Below are 22,930 nucleotides of genomic sequence, written 5' to 3'. Positions count from 1 at the left end.
TACACTCTGGATGGCTTGATTGTAATCATTTATTGTCTTTCCGCTGACTGGCTAGCACGCAACTATAGCTTCGCACTGTACCTCTGTACTCATGACAATAAACAAAAAGGTACAGGATATTTAGGCTTGCAAGCATGTTCCATCAGTCAATGTGATTTGTAACCCCAACTCTACATATCCATTATTTTGAAAGGATTTGGGGTGGCACGGTGGCGTAGTAGTAGAGTTGATGCCTTACAGCGCCAAGTACGTGTTATTTGTACGTTCTCCCCGTGACTGCATGGGTTTTCTCCGGGTGCTCCGGTTTCCTCCCATATTCCAAAGATGTACAAGTTTGTACGTTAATTGGCTTCGGTAAAATTGTAAATTGTCCCTAGTGTGCAGGATAATGCTAGTGTGGGGGAAATCGCTGGTCGGTGCAGGAGCTGTTTCTGCACTGTATCTCTAAAGTAAAGTATATCACTTGTTTACATCATTCATGAAATTTCACAGAGGACATAGGTTTATGGTGAGGGGGAAAGATTGAATAAGAACCCAAAGGGCTTTTTGTTTTAACAGAGGGAGGCAGATATATGGAATGAGCTGCCAGGGGGGAGTTGAGGTCGGTACTATCACATTTTAAAAGGGATATGGGCTAAACACAGGCAGGTAGGTAGGACTAATGTAGATGGGGCACGTTGGTCAGTGTGGCAAATTGGGCAGAAGGGCCTGTTTTCACGCTGTATGACTATGATCATGAAATCCTTCAGAGGATGAGTGATGGGGAAAATTCTATCGAAGGAAATATTTGAATTAAGGTATGAAATTGAATACTGAGACATAAAGCCAACAGGGAAAGTTGGCAATAGAAGGAAGAGGCGGGTTGATAACTAAATAGGCTTGGAGTATAACACGCTGCTAATCAGCTACTACCAGAAGTTAATAAACCCTTGCTTATTGTCATGTAGATATGGCCCATTTAAGTGGAAAGGTTTGGAGTAGTCTGATGGATTTTAATTTAACGAATGGGAGAGTATTCAATTACTGGTATGTTGCAATAAGTATGCATAGCACAAAGGGTTTTTTGGTGATTGTACTGGTCAAGTGCAAAGGTTAGAACAGAAGATTGCTTGATGGATAATACACTGAAAGCATAGGGGCAGTAATAAGGCAAAGTCTACTTGGATGCACAAGGCAACTCAAGTAAGTTCTATTCAAATTGAACACCCAATTAAGGAGCATGGCACGTAATTCTGGGTTAAAACATCAGAATAAGAATATGGATTTTTTTGGAAAGAGGTTCATGAGTGACCATACCCAAGGCTTTCAATGGTCAACAAGAAATACTTGAGTTATGGGGCAGCACGGTGGCGCAGCGGTAGAGTCAGAGACCCGAGCTCGATCCTGACTGGTCTTGGACAGATGCTTGTTTGTATGGAGTTTGTACATTCGCCCCGTGACCTGCGTGGGTTTTCTCCGAGAACTTTTGGTTTCCTCTCACATCACACTCCAAAGACATAGAGGTTTGTAGGTTGTGTTCAAAAAGGAACTGCAGATGCTGGAATATCGAAGGTACACAAAATTGCTGGGGAAACTCAGCGGGTGCAGCAGCATCTATGGAGCGAAGGAAATAGGCGACGTTTCGGGCCGAAACCCTTCAAGGGTTTCGGCCCGAAACGTCGCCTATTTCCTTCGCTCCATAGATGCTGCTGAACCCGCTGAGTTTCCCCAGCAATTTTGTGTACCTGAGGTTTGTAGGTTAATTGGCTTGGTATAAATGTAAATTGTCCCTATTGTATGCAGGATAGTGTTAATCTGTGAGGATTGCTGGTCGGTGCGGAATCAGTGGGCCTGTTTCGGCACTCTCTTTTATTATAATAAAATATAATATATGAACAATTACTTTAAAATGAATACAAATGAAAGGCAGGATGGAGGTCCTGCACAAGACTAGAGAACATTAGTTCAAAATTAAGCAGCTTTGAGAAAGGTTTATTATTCAATTGTTAATAGGAAAGCAGGAGATGTGAAATAGGATTACAGAAAGATGGGTTAACCGATAGTATGAGAATAAAATGGATCACCATCTACATTAAGAATGACCGCACTGCTTTAAAATAATGTAAACTAAAACCGATTTTGCTCATTAGGCCTTTAGCTCAACATAACAGTAAACCCAGTGCTTGTGGTTACAGATACTCAACATGTTTCAATATTCCTCTTTATGCTGCAGTGAACAAATAAAAAACAGGAAGGAAAGGGTCTCGACCCAAAATGTCGCCTTTTCCTTTTCTCCAGAGATGCTGTCTGAGCCACTGAGTTGCTCCAGCTTTTTGTGACTATCTTCGGCAAAACTGGGCAACTGTTAGTGGTAGAGTGACAAAGGGGATCCGACTGTAATGGCTTCCCCTTTAATATACTTGAGTAAATTATATATGTTTGTAGGTTTCGACCCACCATGCTCAACCCAACGTTCCTTTGTAGCTTTGCAACTATTGCAAACAACAATGCAACTATTTCACAAAGAAACTGCAGACATACCTGTGTGAATCCTGAGATGAATATTAAGGTAATAGTTTGAGCGGAAAGACTTTCCACAGTAACTGCATTCACCAGATGAGCCAGACTCTCTGCTTCTTCCTCGTTCTGAGCCATCCTCGCTACGATCTGGGAAGTAAAAAAAGCTACTTAATCATCCATCACTCCTCCCAAATCATCCCATCCATATATCTGGCAACTTTATCTTAATCCAAGAGAATGAGACAATACACATTTTATCTACAACAAAAATGTTTATAAAGTACATTTAAGAGTGACACGATTAAATGGATCATGAAAATATTGAAGATGGACTGTAAAATGTTTTAAATTCTATATCTGTACAAAATTAAGACCATTCAGCCCACTGAATCTACACAACTGGAATTCTCTGCTGGTTTCCTTGAATCTTATATTATTTCATATGCTTATACTCCCATCGCCCTCCCAATTCTCCTACCCAGCCCAGCCACACTGGGGATACTTTACAACATTCCACTAACACACCAACATGTACTACTTTAAGATGTGAGAGAAAACCAACCACTTTGAGGAAACCCACACTATCACATGGTGAATGTAAAGACTCCACATAGCCAGCAGTGGATGTCAGGATCAAACTTGGTCACTGGAGAATTGAGGCAACAACATTACCTGTTGTAAAACTGCGCTATCCTTAATCTTGGAATAAGTGATAGCCGCTCTATACAATGCGTTTGCAACTGTATAAAAATGAATGGATGCTAGGCTATAAAACTCCAGAGGCCTTTGAGTTAACCATCTCCCATCACAAATCTGCGCCCAGATCAAGCCTGGCTCTCTTTTATTTCTTGTACCTTACCCGACAACGAAAGCAATGACCAGCAACCTTGGTGCTCGCAAGCACACCTATACAATGTATGCAGTGCACAACACTGTGCAATCATAAATCAACGCCTGAATCACCAACTGAAATATTCATCCGATTACAAAAGTTCCCTAATCAGGTGTGCAGCACACATGAGCATTTCCATCTCAAGAAATGTATTTACCACTAGGCTAAGTGGGACCCGTTGGGTCCCAGTCACCACGGGGGGTGTGTGGTGGGGGGGGTGGGGGAAGTGTGTATGTGGGCGGGAGGGGTGGAAGAGGAGGAAGGATGTGGGGGGAGAGAGGAAGTGGGACGTGGTGGTTTGGGGGAGGGGTGTGTGTGGGGTGGGAGTGGTGTGTGGTGGAGATGGATTGTGGAGGAGAGGGGTGTGGGGGTTGTGGAGGGGTGTGGGGGCGCTGGGGTTGTGGGTGAGGGCGCGGGGGGAAGGGTGTGGTGGGGGGGAAGGGTGAGGTGGGGGGGGGGAAGGGTGAGGTGGGGGGGAAGGGTGAGGTGGGGGGGAAGGGTGAGGTGGGGGGGGAAGGGTGAGGTGGGGGGGGGAAAGGGTGAGGTGGGGGGGGGAAGGGTGAGGTGGGGGGCGGAAGGGTGAGGTGGGGGGGAAGGGGAAGAGCTCGGAGAAAAGATGGGGGAAGAGCCATGGGGGGGGACCAGAGGGGAAGGGGTTTGGGATGTGATGAGGCCTCACAGCGGTCGCTGGTCGTTCTCCTCCACCAGGATGAGAGTCTCTGCTTTCCGTTGGCGACATCAGCGCCATCTCTGACTCCGCGCTGGCTGGGCTGGGGTCGGGTCGGGTCGTTTCCGGTCCCTCCGAAAATTGTGTCCAGTTGGAGACCTCCGCCGGCCATCCAGAGCCTCCCGCAACTGCAGTAAAGATGCGATGGCACAGGAAGCGGAGTGACAGCAGAAGGGACCAATCCGCCTGACACTGAATGGCAGGAGAGCCAATCGATCTGCGCACGCGCAGTTTTTAAGATTTTTAAACCTCGATAACTCTTACCAGCTTCCACCGATCGGAACGAAACTTGGTGCAATCGCAGCATAGGAGAACGGTAAGCTGAAGAAAAATAGTAGCGCTATCGCGTACCATTTTGCGCAAATAGAATGACCACCAAACCGGAAGATAACAAGATCAGAATTTTAGTTATGTATAGATTGTCCAACTGTGGTCCATAATTCACATTAATTTAACTTGGTAAGAGCACAAGGAAAAAAATAATCCAATTGATTAATTAGATCCTTTACATCTGGCCAACATGGCAGTAAAACCAATCATGCATTGAGCAACTTCTGTGCTTAGCTAATGCCAATTGTAAATATCCCTGTTAGGCAATATCACTTAAATTGTGATTTAATTCAAAGAGTTACAATGAAACTGCAGGGGGAAAAAAGTGCAATGCAGCAGTGAACTGAACAGGCTAATCCCAGATTTGAAACTCTGAGCATCCACAGGGTTAATGTTCTTTGCAAGATGTTCTTTGTAAAGGCAGGAAGTTTGCAGCTATATGTTATCCATCAATCCCCACGGGCAAAACACGGTGGCAATGTTGCTTAAAAAGTCAGGCTTTAACTATTATAATGGTGTAGGTGGTGGACGAGTTGCAGCTACATTAAGGCAGCAAACAAAGGCAGTTGCCATTAAATTAAGAATTGTATACATGTGGTTTAGCATTTCACATTTTTAATTACAGGGAAAAGTCCACTTATAGCCTCTGGCACTGAGCGATAATACATCAGTGTTGCCAGAGATACAAACAATCATCCCCAAAAAAGATAGAGCATTCATTTTGTGCTATCCATGATGTAGTCACACTATGTGGCCACTAGGTAGATCTGTGCGCAGTACTGATGATTTCCCCCAACTTATCACCCGATTAATGTCAAAACTAGAAGTTTAATTGTTTAAGCCATTATCAATAAGGTCTGCAGTGTTATTTATGACAATTAATGTTCTATAGAAACCATATTTTTACCAAGAAATGTGGTAAAAATTGTAAGCTTGAAACACACACTCAAGCTGAACATGGTGCCAGGACAAACTGATCTCATCTGTTTTTACATAATCGATATCATTCCATTCCTAACACCCATCTAATCTAATAGCTCTTAAATGTCACTATCACATCCATCCCCACCACCGTGTAAAAAACAAACAATTGCCCCACACATCTCTATAATACTAAAAGGTGTGTGTGTGTGTGTGTGTGTGTGTGTGTGTGTGTGTGTGTGTGTGTGTGTGTGTGTGTGTGTGTGTGTGTGTGTGCGTCTCTCTGTCTGGTTAGTGTCCATTACTAAATGATTGCAAATTCAAGGAGTGTAAAAGGCACATTTTCAATTGTGCAAATGACAAATTTTAAGTTCCCATTAAAATAAATAATCTGCTGCATGGAAATATCAGGATAGCCCTGCAACAGTGCTTCCCAATTTTCCCCAGTAACAAGCCTCACGGAGACACAACCAGTTGAAGGCCATTTTATTCTGGTTGAATTAGGAGTTTGGTAAATTAGAAATGCTTTTACTGTAATACAAGTGGCTGAGCACTAGATGGTGCAATTGCACCATAATCTTAAAATTATTTGGAAAGAAAATTGGGTTATTGAATTGAATATTAGAATAAGAGTCGGTCTAAATTTTACATTTATCATGGCAAATTGCCTTGACCTTATGCACTAATTTAAGAAATTATATATATACTGGAATTCCAAAATCATTTAAAGTTTTTAAATCTGATAATACACCTTATTTTTTAGCGTTCCTTCTGTGTTCCCATAAAAATTGCAAGTTTAAATGGAAAGGGACTCATCAACGTTTTCAATGACAGGACAAAGTAAAAATAATTTTGAAATTATCAAAATATAACTAGTATAATATATGATTATAACGGAAGGAATAAACAGAGCAGGGTCCACGCCACTACATCTTCATGTTCAACTTACTAGAGCTTCATGTTTGATCCAATCAGTGTTTTGAGTCAGCCCAAGGCAATTTACTCTGTCTCATTTGTTTTTCATGGCTTTCTGCAGCCTTTGGCATTGGTGTTATCTAGCTAGTTTGGATTGTATTCAGTTGGCACTCATCTCTCTTGCCAATGCCATTAAGCCACCTGCAATGGCTTCACCTAAGCTTGCTTTCTTACCACTCATGTCCACTGGTAGATTGAAAAGATTAAACTGAAAAGATCAAAACCGGGAAGAAGGGGAACACCCAGTTGTACCTTAGTATCTCCTCTCAACACTGCCATAATCACCAAATTCTCCAGAGAGCTTGCCCCATCAGGGGAGAGCACACATTTCCTCCAAATATTGGTAAGATTCAAACCAACATTCCAATCATTTTCACAAAGTCAGTTCCTTACCGACCATCTCTCTCAATCAAAACCCTGTGAAACCGAAAAGGTAATGCTCACAAATCTCAAGTCGCATCTGACCTAGAATCAGGTTTCCGAAATCTATTCTCATACTATAATCAACGCCAGCTATTCTCTCCTCTGATACTGGCCCTGGCTTGCTCAATGTCCACAGAAACCCTCATGCTTACCATATAACCATATAACAATTACAGCACGGAAACAGGCCATCTCGACCCCTCTAGTCCGTGCCGAACACATAATCTCCCCTAGTCCCATATACCTGCGCTCAGACCATAACCCTCCATTCCTTTCCCATCCATATAACTATCCAATTTATTTTTAAATGATAAAAACGAACCTGCCTCCACCACCTTCACTGGAAGCTCATTCCACACAGCTACCACTCTCTGAGTACCTTTCATTACATTTAAGTTGCCATTTTAATACAGCCCTTGCCAGTCTTCCTTGTACATGGAGGTCCTGACAACCCCAAACCAACATTGCTGGCCATGTTGCAACTTGCATCGTGACATTCATCAGTCAGTATTAGTATTTTTGATCCACATAGCTTCAGTTCAAGTAAGCGTTGACCATAAAATGTCCATCTTAGTTTTTTCCCCAATTTTTACCATGGACATTCTCTGTAATTGCCTCCAGCTCTCTAAACATTCAGATCAGAGCTTCTCAGTATCTGGCCCCACATATAAATGTTCCACCGTTGGCAGTTATGGTTGCGAAGTCTGGAGTTCTCGCCTAAACTCCTAAAGCCTGCGACTCTTTCTTACAAAGCGTGACCCCCTTTTCAAATAGGCATAATTATCTGCTGATATCGCCTCATATGTTATGATGCAGCTGGCAAACTGTTTGCTGATAAACTGAACTACCTCTGCCAATTTTCCGCCTACATTAAAGATACAATATGAAGGAAAGTCATTATCAAGATCCTGCAGTTGTACCATTACCAACAGCTGCAATAATCAACAACTACCTTCAGAATCTTGGCTCTGAAGTAAAATGGCTGAGGGATGGGTTGGTCAATATTATCCATCATTGGTTAGAAGGTTCAAGCTAATTCTAGATCAATGTTTATTTCAATCAATTCACTGCACATCAACAAGGTATTTTTGACCTCTACATTTAAAACATACGTAATGACCCAACAGCACAAGGTATCATTGTCTTGTTAAATGCTGTTGTATTGTTTGGCATTCTGTGTCACTGAGGCCATTTTAAAGAGGTATAGATATTAGAGGTGATCACATTACATTCAACCGATGCCACCACACGAAAGCAATTAATTTTTAAGTTTTAAAACTAGGAACAATTTCGCACAATGCACAACAACTTACACATTAGTCCCTCATCAAACAGGTATCTAATTTTCACCACGATTTCAATTCCAAAACAAAATGTCTCACTGACTGGCAAGGGATTAAAAACATGAGGCAAAGGCATTTTGCATTGCTTGCAGGCTTAGCTATACAATGTGTTTATTCAGTGCCTTTCCTCCAAGACATTGTAAAAGGTGTACAAACATCTAAAAATCTCCAGAGATAACAAAGAAAAATACACACTTTACCGACTTGGATAACTGGTAAATCTGGAACAAGCTCAAAGCACCCGAGAGCCTTTATCTGTGCTTTCATGTAATTCTCATATTTCATAGGCATCAATAGTTTAGTGTTATTTTGATGAATTTAAAAAAAGGATGTGCCATTAATAGCAGCTGTAATTAAGATGCTTCCATAAGTGGTTAGAATGTTTGCAACTGATGTTCTAAACTGTTCTGTAATAAAACGATTTTGCCACCCACCCACCACCCACCACCACCTTTCCTTAGTATCTTTGCCAAATTTGATGATTTAAGCAAAGAAGCTTAAAAAATGCCTATTAAAATAATTAAAATCTGCAATGGACTACGATCTCTCGGTAAGGCTGATTTAATCATTATAATGAAGATTAGCTGAAGGTTAGAAACCCACAACAGAAAAAAGTCCAAAAGAAAAGCTGCTTAAAAGGAAAGACAACATACTCTAAAGCAGGTCCTGCAACAAAGAGACAAGATAGTCTAACAACCAGAAATTTAAAGACTTTTGCAGCCTAAAAACTGACCTTACAAATATAAAACAAAACAAAACTCCACCTGTGGTTTAACCCCCCCAACTATTTTTCGTATTGAATTGAGATAATTAGATTGCACATTTCTGTAAAGAAACCATGACCTAGAAATGTAATCACAAATGATTTTCACCATTTTCAGTGATAACACTATTTACAATGATTTCTCCCCAGGAACACCATTATAAAAACGTATTTTGTAGAATTACAAATAATTCATAGATTTGTCCAAAATTTGACCGAGTGCTTCCCATTACAATAAAATTATATAAACTCACCATGCTAAGCTGCTCTGACAAAAAGTCTCTGACCAGTTTCTCTTTCTACAGCTGTTACCTGACCTGTTAAGAGGTTCCAGCATTTTCTGTTTTTATTTCAGATTTCCAGTATGTGCAGGTTTTTTAATTTTCACTTCCCATCACAAACTGTTCCTCTCCAGATCTAATATTCGGTGCTGCTGATGCGCACAAAATTAGAATATTTTTGCACAACTACTTGTGCATTCTCCTTCATTCACCTCCATCCACCCCACCCACAAACACCTTCCCAAAGAACAGAGTCATCACCCAATCCAATCTTTCCTGTTGAACTGCACACCTATTGATCTCATGCTCAACTGACTCATTGATACCCGCCTCATTCCCAAGACGCCCTTGATGCACTGAGAGCACAACACTGCCCCATCAGCCTTCATTAAACCCTTGCCAGGGCAGTCCCAGCAGCCCCTCAAGTGACATTCCATGCCTAGTTATGCATATCACCACAAAATAAGTGATCTTGGGAAGGCAGCCAACATAGTCAAGAACCACTTAGACCGCAGTCAATCCCCCTTCTCCCCTTTCCCATCAGGCAGAAGATACAAAGCTCAAAAGTACATTACAGGAACAGCTTCTTCCCCATTGGTATTAGAACAGATCTCCCACAAGCTAGGGTGTAGTTCCTATCTTCCAACCTGCCTCACTGTTGACCTTGGACCCTTATGTAACACTATATTGCTATAACTCTATATTCTGCACTTTGGTATTTTTCTCTTTGTACATGCTTGGGTGTGGCTTGAATGAATGCACTCACGTATGGTATTTGCCTGGATAGCATGCAAAACAAAATATTTTTCACTGTATCTCAGTACACGCAAAAATAATAAACCAACACCAATCTCTTGAGACAAGATTTCTTGTTCTGAATTCAGTGCCTTACATCCTCTAGAACTTACCTTCAACCTTTCTATCAATCCACATCGCTCATCCAAAGCGTCCCAAACCCGTGAGCCCATGGTCTTGTCTCTTTTACTTTAATGATCTGCACCCAAACAGCCTCAGTGGGTCTCAAACAGCACCAAATATCTTCCAGAGACAGATCCACCACATAGACAATAGGTGCAGGAGTAGGCCATTCAGCCCTTCGAGCCAGCACCGCCATTCAATGTGATCATGGCTGATCATCCCCAATCAGTACCCCTTTCCTGCCTTCTCTCCATATCCCCCGACTCCGTTATCTTTAAGAGATCTATCTAGCTTTCACTTGAAAGTATCCAGAAAACCGGCCTCCACCGCCCTCTGAGGCAGAGAATTCCAAAGACTCACAACTCTGTGTGAAAAAGTGTTTCCTCATCTCCGTTCTAAATAGCTTAATCTTATTCTTAAACTATGCCCCTGGTTCTGGACTCCCCCAACATCGGGAACATGTTTCCTGCCTCTAGCGTGTCCAAACCATTAATAATCTTATACGTTTCAATAAGATATCCTCTCATCCTTCTAAATTCCAGTATACAAGCCCAGCCGCTCCATTCTCTCAGCATATGGTAGTCCTGCCATTCTGGGAATTAACCTTGTGAACCTACGCTGCACTAGCAAGAATGTCCTTCCTCAGATTTGGAGACCAAAACTGCACACAATACTCCAGGTGTGGTATCACTAGGGCCATGTACAACTGCAGAAGGACCTCTATGCTCCTTTACTCAGTTCCTCTTGTTATGAAGGCCAACATGCCATTCGCTTTCTTCACTGCCTGCTGTACCTGCATGCTTACTTTCATTGACTGATGAACCCCCAGATCCCATTGCACTTCCACTTTTCCCAACTTGACACTTATGTATTAAGTGTGTCCTCAATGATTATATTAAAGTCTATGAATTATTTGACCATAGAAATATCAAAAATACAATAAAAATATCAAAAAAAGCAGCAAATGTCTACAAAGATTCTATTCTAAAGACCAAATGGTTGATAACTGCAAGTTTAAATACGAAACACAAGGAACTACAGATGCCCCATTTACAAAATGAAAAGACAAAGTGCTGGAGTAATTCAACAGGTCTGGCAGTTACAATGCCTTGTAACTGTATATTTTGACTGATGGCAGACCAATTTCTCTCTGGGATAAATAGAGTTGTATCTCTGGAAAAATGGACAGGTTATGTTTCAGGTTGGGGCCCTTTCTGAAACATCACCTATGCTGCCTGTCCGGTTGAGTTACTCCAACAATCTTTTTTTCCTCAAAAGGAACAGAGTGTTTGTCACAGTGACAAATGGCATGAAACAGATGTTCAATGGACTTATAGCCACCTACCTGATGAAGGTCCTTCGCCTAGTCCTCCATCTTCTGAGCCCTCTTCAGAGCCTTCCTCAGGCTTGTCAGTCCCTGGGCTGCGGTCTTCCACCCCTGTGTTAGAGTCTATCGACTGAGTGCCAGGATCACTACCATCAACTGAACTTGGTAGTGGATTCTCCACACTTTTCCTGCCTTTCCTGTGTACTCTGGAGTGCAGCACTAACTGATGGTAGGTTCTGAATATCTTACCACATACTGTGCAGTTGGTTGGTTTAAGTTTGTTCTGAGATAATTTGGGATCAACATCCACTTCTCCCAATGGAGGCGACCCATTCTGCCCTACGCCGTTGTGCTTCATTTTAGCCTTGTCAGGATTCTCCAAGGTCATACCCTGATTGGATTTATCCATGACCCATTGTTCACTGGAATCCTCTTTGTCCGATGGTTCCTCCTCATTCTCAGAGTTTGCTATTAGCCCTGGATCTTTCACATTCTCTCGACCTACTGCCACTTTCCCTTTGGTGGCCAGCTGCCAAGCTTGGTAGGTGTTGAAGGGATCAAGCTCAGGTATCCATTTCCCCAGCTTTGCAGATTTGTTACAATTTTGCGACAGGAAAGGACTCAAATTCAGCATCTGTAGGAATCCATCCTGCGACAGAGCGGGTTCTGGATTTATGGAGGGATCGTCCATCTTCTCCGTCAAATCTTTGTTGTGAACTTTGCTGTGTTCCTTTAAGCTGTCTTTGTTAGGGAAAAGAAATCCGCACACCATACACATTTTGTAGGGAGAAGCAATGTTTCCCAAAATTGGCTCTGGCATAGCAACATTATTGATCGTTGCAGGACCTTCTGGATCCTGCTGCGATTTCCCCTTGGCTTTACTCAAGTGTGTCCTCATGTGGTTCTTTAGAAACCAAGGCTCCTTAAAACGCCGGCCACATACATTGCAGCCATAGGTAAAGGAATCCTTGTGTTTCCTCATGTGAGTTTCCAGATTCAAAGCACTCTCACAGGACAGGCCACAAACTTTGCAGCTAAGCTCACCATCATCATTTTCATCCATTGCCTCCTGTTCTGGAGAACTTACAGCGTCATGCTCCTCTTCAACGGGGCTCAAACCTTCCTCTACTCGAAGGACTGCTGGCTCACAGAGTGTAGGCTTGTGCTGAATGACCACATGGTGATGGAGATCATCTGAGTGTTGAAAGCTTTTTTTGCAGAACATACACGGGAGAAGTGGGCACGCTTCAGCTTGGACTACCTTTCCTTCCAAGCTCTCAAGGGACAAAGTAACACCGTTTACCGGTTTTACATCAATCTCAGTCACACCGGTCTCATTAGTCGCGATACCACCAGACACCGTATTTGCGATTTCAAAATTTATGGGTGTCATGTTGGCCTTATTCCTTCCCATTTTTTCTCCTTGTAAATGGTCTAGTTTGTGCTTTCGGAGGTGAATTTTCAAATGGGCTTTTTGAGAAGTTTTATGGTTGCAGAAGGGACAGTTAAATCGCTTTTTATTTGTGTGCATGGTCATGTGTTGTGCCAAAAGACTGCTAAAAGGAAAGTATTGATCACAAATTGAACAGTGGTGTTCAAACACATTTTTTGCATCCGAAAAATCGAGCGTTGAGTTTACATCGTCGTCTTGGACACCAGATGTTTTCATTATTACGCTCTCTGTGGGCTTTACCACAAATTCATGCGGCTGGTCAGTAAACCAAGGCATAAGCTCTTCTTCAGATGTTCTTTCTTGGTCGTCGTGATATTGTATTCTCATCACATTGAGACAATACAAAGCCTTAGAGCTTCGATTTCAAGCTTGAGCACCTGGCTTGTCCCTTTCCTTGCACTTAATGATGTAGAAGTTCCAAATGCTGAAAGCAGAACACAGAGCATTCAAAAACGGAATCAAAATTGTCGCTCGTCCACAAACATCTGGTTTAAAATTATGCTTTAGCACTAAAAAAAACATTGGAACTACTTTTCTAACCATAATCAAAACAGTAACACTTTCCACATACATAGGATTGCTTTCCACTGCGATATAAATGTCGGGAACAAAGATTAGAAAATCTGAATCAAGTTGCTCTTTATAGACCAGAGGACAGCTCATCACAGAACTCGGTAAACATTCATTTCTCCAGTGGCTTCTACTGAAATGGAGACCTGTTTAACTGACTCTTTTTTTCCCTCTTTGGAGCTCACTGGATTTTGCAATCGAAATTATAAAGCACCAACTGTCCATATGCAAGTTAAACCCAACTTCTCTTTAACAGCATCTTAATGGTTTGCAATAGAAAAAACATTTAAGTTATTGTCCAAGTTGTTTTGCACCCCCATTGCACAAATACTTTACCCAAAAGTCTCAGTAGACATGAAGCTGGTGATAAATATTAAATGTGCACGAACATCCCCCCCCATAAAAAGCCCTTATTTCAATTTCAGTAGAAATATTACTAAACACATCACAATAGGTTTTCACTTCAACTTCTAAACAAGCTGACTGGCACTTAAGGACGCAAAATGCTGGAGTAACTCAGCTGGTCAGGCAGCATCTCTGGAGAACATGGATATGCAACATTTCGGGTTGGGACCCTTCTTCAGACGGACTGGCACTAAAGGTTGTGCATGTTTACTTTGGTCATTCCGTCAGCTTTTAATTATTCAATAAAACAAATGTTTCAACTTTGCTGACTAAGCAGCATCCGTGCAGAGAAAAATGTTTTCGGGTCAAATTCCCTCCTTTAGAACCGGAAGAATTTTGATAGGCAATATATTGGTCAATGCAAAGAAAGAAAGGAGTCAATTGGGAGAGGGCAGTTTGCACTGTGGGGAATGGAGAATGAAGTGCAGAAAGGACACGATTGAGTAGAATGGCAGAAGTATTAAAACCAATGCCTATGCTAGAGTGCGGCACTGTGGCGCAGTTGTACAGTTGCTGCTGTACAGCGCTTGCAGCACCAGAGACCCGGGTTTGATCCCGACTACAGGTGCTGTCTGTACGGAGTTTGTACGTTCTCCCCGTGACCGCGTGTGTTTTCTCAGAGATTTTCGGTTTCCTCCCACATTCTAAAGACGTACAGGTTTGTAGGTTAATTGGCTTGGTACAAGTGTAAATTGTCCCTCGTGTGTGTCGGATAGTGTTAATGTGCGGGGATCACTGGTCAGTGCAGACTCGGTGGGACGAAGGGCCTGTTTCCATGTTGTATCTCTAAACTAAACACAACAATGATAATAGGAAAAAAGGTTGCGAGTAGTTAATGGAAGTAGTAGGCGTATTCTAAAATTGCTAACTTAATTTGAATTCAGAATAAATGTGGTGTAAATGAAAAGATAAGGTGGTTGCTGTTCCTCAAGTCAACAGTGCAAGAGATCTTGTGCTAAGTTCCACCCAAGTTAACTATTGCTTCACTTGGGAGGAGTGTTTGGGGCCTTGAACAGAGGAAGAGGAAGTGGCACAGCATGGTTTGTGGGGTAATCAAGAATGCTCCAAGTAATAATGAAAGGAAAAGGAGACAATGTGTTTTCTGGTGGTATGACGAAAATACACGGGAAGAAATTCATTGAATTTGAAGGGTGATGGAATTGCAGACTTGGGAAGTCATGGGGATGAGTGCTAGCAGAAATGAGACAAACAATTCCAACCAAGTCCATTCTTCAGAACCAATTCGTGAACCATCGAGACATACCCATTCATCTCACCTCATCAACGCCAACCATGATACCCATCTACAATAATCACACGCCTGCATTCGGCCTAGATCCCTCTACACCCTTCCCATGCAAGTATAAACACCTTGTGTTTTATGCAGGGATAACGCTCCTGAAATGCAGCGTGCAATTCAAAAACATACAAATCAAACATATTTACACAGGCATAAATACGAGCCTGTTCTTTTTCTTAAATTAGCATGTAAATTAGGTCTTTGTACTAATTGAACAAGAGCGTTATTTCAAAAATGCACAAAATCAAACATACGTAAAATGTAAGGTGCCTGTATTGTTGAAAAACCTTTAAAACATTTTATCTGCAAGGTAGAGTCCAGCAATAATATGTGAAAGCAGAGCTTGATGCCCCAGAGGGACTATAATAACCATTCAACCTCCACAAGGCAACGGTCATATTACCAACAAGGACATCATCCCTGATTTTGTTGTTACACCTGCTGACAAGGGCAAATTCAAGGTCACAGTGCTGCAGTAGGAAGTAGGAAATGAAAATCAAGATCATTGCCACATCCAGAGTTTACAGAGAAATGTTTCTGTTATGGAGTCTAGAGTAGCAGATTTGGAAGAGAGAAAGGACCTTGTGTGGAAGGGTGGTGGTTATGGTCTTAAAATAAAATGGCTAACTCGTGTTCAAAAATAAAAAATAAAAAATAAAACAAAACCCTACGTCTGCATTTCCAAATACTGCCACTTGGTGACACTATAATTAAGTGCTCCCAAAAAAAGTAAGCTCTCTCACAATCTTCAGTGTTGATACCTCCCATAATCTTAGTTCTAAACCAGTACAGTGAAATGGATGGTAGACAAAAATGCTGTAGAAACTCAGCAGGTGAGGCAGCATCTATGGAGGGAAGGAAATAGGCAACGTTTTAGGTTGAAACCCTCGGGTTTCGACCCAAAACGTTGCCAATTTCCTTCGCTCCATAGATGCTGCCTCACCCGCTGAGTTTTTCCAACACTTTTTCCTACCTTCGATTTTCCAGCATCTGCAGTTCCTTCTTAAACAGTGAAATGGGTAATGATGTGGCTTTAAAAAAAATGTTAAATAGTCAAAGTCACTGCCCCTACAACAAAGCACAAATGTAAAAGGAACCTATCAGTGCAAATATCCTTGGGAAGACTATTTAGGAATGGGGCAAGGCCACCATGCGGTTGGAACGATTTCTAAGCAGTAGATAGGCTTCAGCCAACCAATTGCAAAGATCCCAGTGCATCCAGATAGCCACTGTCAAAGGTTTTTTTATAATTTCACTGATCAAAAGATATTAAAACTAATCAAATAAACTATTTAAAATACTGGTGCATAATTAAACACTAAAAAGTGAAATGGGGAATTGGAAAGTACGGAGAACATACACACATTTAGTGCTCCACTGGGGGCATCAAAAGGAGAGTCCAGCAGCAAAACAAGAGGTCAGGGGCATTGGGATCTAACCTCTGGGTCAGTTCAAGCATCTCCATTGGGCTAAGCATGTACACAAGTCCAAGAGGTCTGAACAACTGGCAGCTGCTGTGTCTTAGAGAGCGGCTGTCATCAGTCACTTCGATTCAGCCCACTGAGTGTGGAAAGCAGAAGTGTCAACATATGTGATGCAGTAAAGTAGTCTCATTTAAAAAAAAATGATACAACCGTTTAATGTATATGGACCACATTGCATTATTTTCTAAATTTGTAATGGAAAGACAATTAACGTACTGAAAACAAATTTATTCACAGTCAAAAAGCATTTAAGTTTACTCATGCAGACAGTGTTGGGCATAACTGTTTGCTTGTTATTGTATGTGCTCAGTGATTGTGTGTAAAACAAAGCTTGTACAACCTGTATCCACTTCAGAAAATTAAACCCTTATGCGGCCTATGACAGCAGTATAAATCCTAAAGGTTTTATTTTTTTTGCAACTCTGAACTCTCAACTTCCAACTTTGATGACATTGCCTTCAATAAAACAAATCCACCCACTCTCATCACAGTACGCAACTTTCATCTTCACCACTGTCACTCAAGATTAAAGGGCATCTGTGTACTTAACTAAGTGGTTTAGTACATTCATACACCTAACATTTTAATACATTGTTTGGCTACATTCAATATCTTGCTGGGCATGTTTTCTACAAAAACCACGATCTATTGTGCAATCACACCGCAGAGGGATTATCTATCCTCAGATTCCTCTGCCAATTCATATTCAAAGTCCAACAAGTTGACAAATATTTGTCAGCATGAATACTCGCAGACCTTGGGTATCTGGAATTCCCTTATTCAAAAGAACCTACACCAGCAGGAACAATGTGGTAGTTTGAATGTACAATGCACTTTGTGTTGCTCAGCATGTGTGGGTCAGGAATTTTGTGACCAAACTATAACCACTTCTGATTATTACAGGAAGTCATAAATACAGACCAAATGGTTCTGCTGGTATAAAATTCAAAATGGGAGTTTAAACCAAAAAGGACAAGAACAAAGTGAGAATACTCAAATAAAAGTTTGAAACTATTTACAAACACAAAATTTTTACAATTAAAAAAAGTGCCAGTTAAAAACTTCAAGTTATGCTAATGCCACAATGATAATTTTAAGATAAAATATTTTAAAGTCTTCTTTCTAGGTGTCAAATTTTCACACTTGGCCACATAAAGCTTTACATAACAAATCTTTAACCCTAATTAGTTACTGAAATACAAGGTTCACGAAGTGGAGTACAGAAGTCCCTGGGACTCCAATTCAAAACTTTAGGTTGAATAGTTTTCTTTCTCTCCTCAAATAATGCCATTCAGCTAAACAACCTATGCAGGCATGTTGCTACAATAACATCCACATTTACAATAGTCCTTTAAAACAACCCCCACTATTATTTGATTCTGAGAACAGAGAAAATCCTATGTGTTCTTTCAATTAGTCAGGCAACAACTTTCAGGGTCCACTAAGTCTCAGCTAAGAGTTACTTTATGTATTGCAATCTGAACCTTTGAGTGAACACGACAGGCCAAAACGACTGTGGTGGTGAAATAACCCCAAGTAAATTGGACACATTTTTAAATTAGTGTACTGTTGTGCTGTGAAAATCTAACACAACTGTTGAGAGGAGAGAGAGAGAGAGAAAAAGAAAAAAGAGAACTTGCAGCAGTATTTCTCGATTCATTTGTGCTGGTACTGTTGGAACCCAACTGCACACAAAGTGCTTTGTACAGCAGGTGGTCCTTACAGATCTGCCAAGTTTACAACACAGCCCATTATTATTCTGTTGCAACATACTGGTCCTGTACTTAAAAGTTTCAAAATAAGTCACTTGTTCCTGTCCTGGAGAGAGTATATCTTGTATCTGGTAAAACACATCCACCCATTTCCATCGACAGTAAACACGGGAATGATGTCCATACGTGAAGTTGACCCGCAATACAAAAGTATTCAATTAAGAAACACTGCAGAAATGAGCAAGTTTTTCCAAAAACAAAAAAATAGGGCCATTTTAGTTGGAATAATAGCTCTTTCTAAAAATGGTGCAACACAAAAAGTATATGTTAAAAATAGCTACTCTTCTGCCATTTTATTGAAACAGCTCATTTTTAATTTTTTCCCCCCATAGGCCTATTGATAGATATTTGGATTTTTTGGTGTTTGATTCATGTAAATAAGCAGACCAAAGATTAAAAATACAACTCACCTTTTGAGAAACAGCTTTTGCAATAGTTAAAAGCAGTTTAAAAACCGTGATCAGCTGTAGTGTTTGAGCATTACCCAGCATATTGCAAAGCCAATGGATACAGAGTCTTCCCAATTATTTTATCACCTGGATACATGTAGTATTGATGCTTTAATATTCCACATAACCAGGGCAGATGTCGAGGTAAAACCATTGATATTAGGATCTTTCAAAATACCCATTTTGAGGTAAGCAAATCAGTACATCAAATCTTAAGGTGCAATGCTTTTATGTGAGTAGAAACTCCCTGGCCCACTGACAACATACATCAGACTATTGAAAGACCCAGGAAAGTGGTTTCTGTGCCAAGTTGGATAAACAAAACCAGCAAGCCTACACACAGGTTATCGGCCACTGTACAAATTCCACACATTGGACAAAATGGCAGCGGTAAAATCTTTAAAGTAAATTTATGTTGCTGAACAACCAAAAAGAATTTGTGCAGAACTGCAAGGAATTTAAAAGTCACCTTTAACTGTGACACGTGTTAAATTGCACACTTTTAGCATCAGTACGTCAACATTTTTTTTTTGTAATCAATCCCAAGTAGAGGCGAACAAAAGCCTGAAATATATAGGTTCCACAGACCATACATTTAGAAGGAAAATCTTCAGGAAATTAACTGTTGTCATTGAAATGGCAAAACCAGTTTTATTCCCAAAGACTTGAGGGTATAAAATGATATGGATATTTAAAGCTAGGATCACACATCAACCATGTTCTCATTGAATGACAGAACTGGCTCGAGCGTTAACAGATTCCTCCTGTTCCTAATATTGCTTTCACACATTTGCATTGTTGGAGGAAGTAACATTGACCACACTTCCTGCGTCAACCTCAGAATCAATGTGCATAGTGATTATTGATGGGAAGCACTATGTTGTATTAACAATTACTATATCACTACCAGAAGTGTTAAACCAAACTCAATATTCTGTCTCACATTAAAAAGTTAGAACAGTAAATCTACTAAATTACTCAGATTGAAAGCCTATAGTGCAGTATTGTCCAAGTAACTGGTCACAAAGCTAATTCCATTCCTGGATTATTCTCCTCTGTTCATCATAATCTATTGTGCCTGCAATCTATAATTCAATCAAAAGTGAAAGACTATAAAGATTAAGAATAAATGATAGCAGAGTACAAAGTGCTAGAAGAACTCAGTGGGCCAGACAGCAAATAGAGAGGGAATGGATAGACAATGTTTGGGACCCAAAGATAGGTTCAGGCTCAAAGCGTGCCTGTCCATTCAATCCACAGAGGCTGCCTGACTTGCAGAGTTCCTCCAGTATTTTGCCTTTCCTCGATATTCCAGCATCTGCAGACTCCTGTGTCACCAAAACACTACCTTCCATCACATCATACTCTATTATGTTATTGGAGGTCGTCAGTTGGCCCAACGAGTCTTTGCCGGCTCTCTGAGCATTCCCAGAGTTACATTCCGCAGCCTGTAACCATCACAAGCCCACTGACTCCATGATACTTTTCTTACCAGCAAAACGAGAGGTAATTTACAAATAACCAATTAGTCTACTAAGTGGCAAACCATTGGAATATGGCAAGAAATCGGACCTTCCAGGGAAAACCTACACAGTTGCAGCAAGAACCCATTGAAAATGTAGTCATTGTCAATTGGGCAGCACAGTGGCGCAGCTGTTGGAAGTGCTGCCAGAGACTATGGTTCGATCCTGACCTCGGGCACTATCGGAGTGGAGTTTGCACCTTCTCCCTGCGACCCGGTTTCCTCCCACATTGCAAAGGTGTGCAGGTTTGTCAGTTGATTGGCCTCTAAATCACCCGAGTGTGCAAGAATAGATGAGAAAGTGGGATATCATTGAATTAATGTGAATATATGATTAGTGAGGACTTGGTGGGATGAAGTACATGTTTCCGTTTCCCTCAACTAAATTTGCAAACTCCAAACGGACAACATGAGAGATCAGGATTAAACCCAAGGCTGCCGTAGCACTATAATAATGCATGATGTCACCCATTTGAATGTTAGTTTTTTCTTGCCCCCCAAAAAAATTGTTGTCTAAATGGTTGCCACCCATGCTCGTGATTAATCAGTAATATCTACTAGACATAATTCGAAATGTGATATTAATTCTGAAAATAAACACATTTCCATTACATGCAGGGCTCTCTAATCTGGCAGACGTCACATATAATTTGCCAGTTCTGATATCTGACAAGGCAGGCCAGCTTCACAAATTCTACACACTTATTCAAATGACATCAATATTCAACATCAAAATTGTTTGCTTGAAGAAATTTTAGATTTGGTAGGGAGGATATTCCAATAAAATCCACAGAAACAGAATAATTGACAATGTCAATTGTTCAAATCAAAATTTCAGGAAACTAAAAATAAGCAAGCAAAAACTGTCGGAATTAAATCACTTGAAACCTAAAAACCCATTCATTCAGCATAACATTTCCACACATTGCAACAGTGACTGACCTACCATTCTTTTGTTTAATCTACTCACGATATTATTCATTATTTGACCGTGGTGGAATGTCAAGGAAGAAAAACAGCTTTGCTACTGATACCAGACGTGCAACTAGTACAGACTATTCTAACTCAAGGATGTTAATTGACAATATCCACAATAGATGCTTTCAATTCCAGTTCATGACTAATACCAGTTAGACAGTGCTAATCATTTTATCTAAATCAAGTTAGTTTAAACAGATTTCCATGATTGAGATTAGCATTCAAGAACAGCATTTGTGACAGCAATGACATAACAGTTAAAGGTGTCAACAGAAAAACTGCAGATGCATAATGCTCGGAACACAAATTTTGAATTGCCAAAACATACAAGACCTTGTCAATATGGTAGGGAGAAACTCGACGGTTAACCTTCATTTCCTCTTCATATCAGTGCAAGACTGCAATACAGTAGCATACTGACCTTGAGGCATAAAAAAAATGCACATTTGTACATTTTTTGTTCTGTATGCTCTCTCATAAGATGAATAAAACTTTGTTCCTCTATCTACTGCGAGACATAATATTCAGGAATCTGGCTGCAGTTAAGGTGATTTATAATCATCTCTGGGGAGTTGGACATTTTTCATCCTCATTGGACTTTACTGCTCAAATTCTGCTCTAACTCAATGATTCACAATGCAATTCTTTGTTTTTGCATACAATCCAGTAAAAGCATCCAGTCAATAAATTTGTAGGTGGCACTACCATGGGTGGACCAGATCTCAAATAATGAGATGAAGTACAGGAATAAGATAGTGTTTAATACTATGGTGTCAAAACCACAACTTCTCCCTCAACATCATCAAAACAAAGGAGCTGGTCAATGACGTCAGGAAGTGGAGAAGAGTACATGTGTCAGCTGTCATCAATGCAGCTCCTGAAGATAATCAATTACTTCAAGTTTCTAGGCATAAATATCACCAACAATGTTCTGGTCCAACCAAATTAACGTTACAGCTAAGAAAGCACACCAACACCTGTACTTCCTCAGACAACTAAGAACATTTGGCAAGGATCCAATGAGTCTTATCAATTTCTAAAGAAGTACAATAGAAAGCATTCCATCTGGATGCATCAAAACTTAGTATAGCATCTGCTCTGCCCAAAACTGTACAGAAATCGTAGAGTTGTAAACATAGCCCAGCACAACATGCAACCCAGCCAATACATTCACACCCTGGTCATTCTTTTCTTCCCTCTGTAAAGCAAAATGTACAAAAACGTGAAAGCATGTAGAACCAGATACAAGAACAGCTTCTTTTTTGCTGCTATGAGAATTTTGAGCAAGGATGAATTCCCAATCTACCTCGTTGCTGTCTTCAACCCTTTTAATACTGGTTTCACTCTGCAGCTGTATCACCAGGTTCCGCACTTATTTATTTTCTCTTTTACACCCTTTTCTCCTGTCATCATTTAAAAATAGACCAGTGCCTCCACCCCCCCCCCCCCCCCCCTCCCCCCCCCCCACCACTCCCCCCCCCACCAACCATGTCATATACACAATGGCAATACATGCTTTGTATATGTCTGAAGAAGGGTTTCGGCCCGAAACGTCGCCTATTTCCTTCGCTCCATAGATGCTGCTGCACCCGCTGAGT

At 40.9% G+C, this 22,930-nt stretch overlaps 1 protein-coding gene across 4 annotated transcripts in view; it reads right to left on the bottom strand.

Annotated features, from left to right (window-relative positions):
* The window catches only part of znf217 (zinc finger protein 217), a 60,019-nt gene that overhangs the window by 12,193 nt on the left and 24,896 nt on the right, over positions 1-22,930 (bottom strand). For 3 of the 4 annotated variants that reach the window (XM_033041567.1, XM_033041566.1, XM_033041569.1), the window contains exons 2-3: positions 11,418-13,276; positions 2,521-2,646 (exon numbers count right to left, since the gene is read on the bottom strand). In XM_033041567.1, the coding sequence (XP_032897458.1) occupies positions 2,521-2,646; positions 11,418-13,179 (1,888 nt within the window). In that variant the 5' untranslated portion in view covers positions 13,180-13,276. Of the gene's footprint in view, positions 1-2,520; positions 2,647-11,417; positions 13,277-16,566; positions 16,688-22,930 lie in introns of those variants that run through there. The other variant, XM_033041568.1, reaches the window with a different exon arrangement.

This window comes from Amblyraja radiata, chromosome 23 (assembly GCF_010909765.2).
Source record: "Amblyraja radiata isolate CabotCenter1 chromosome 23, sAmbRad1.1.pri, whole genome shotgun sequence".
Classification (NCBI taxonomy): Eukaryota; Metazoa; Chordata; class Chondrichthyes; order Rajiformes; family Rajidae; genus Amblyraja; species Amblyraja radiata.
The sequence above is the reverse complement of the archived record's forward strand: the minus strand, read 5'-3'. Positions and strand labels throughout refer to the sequence as shown.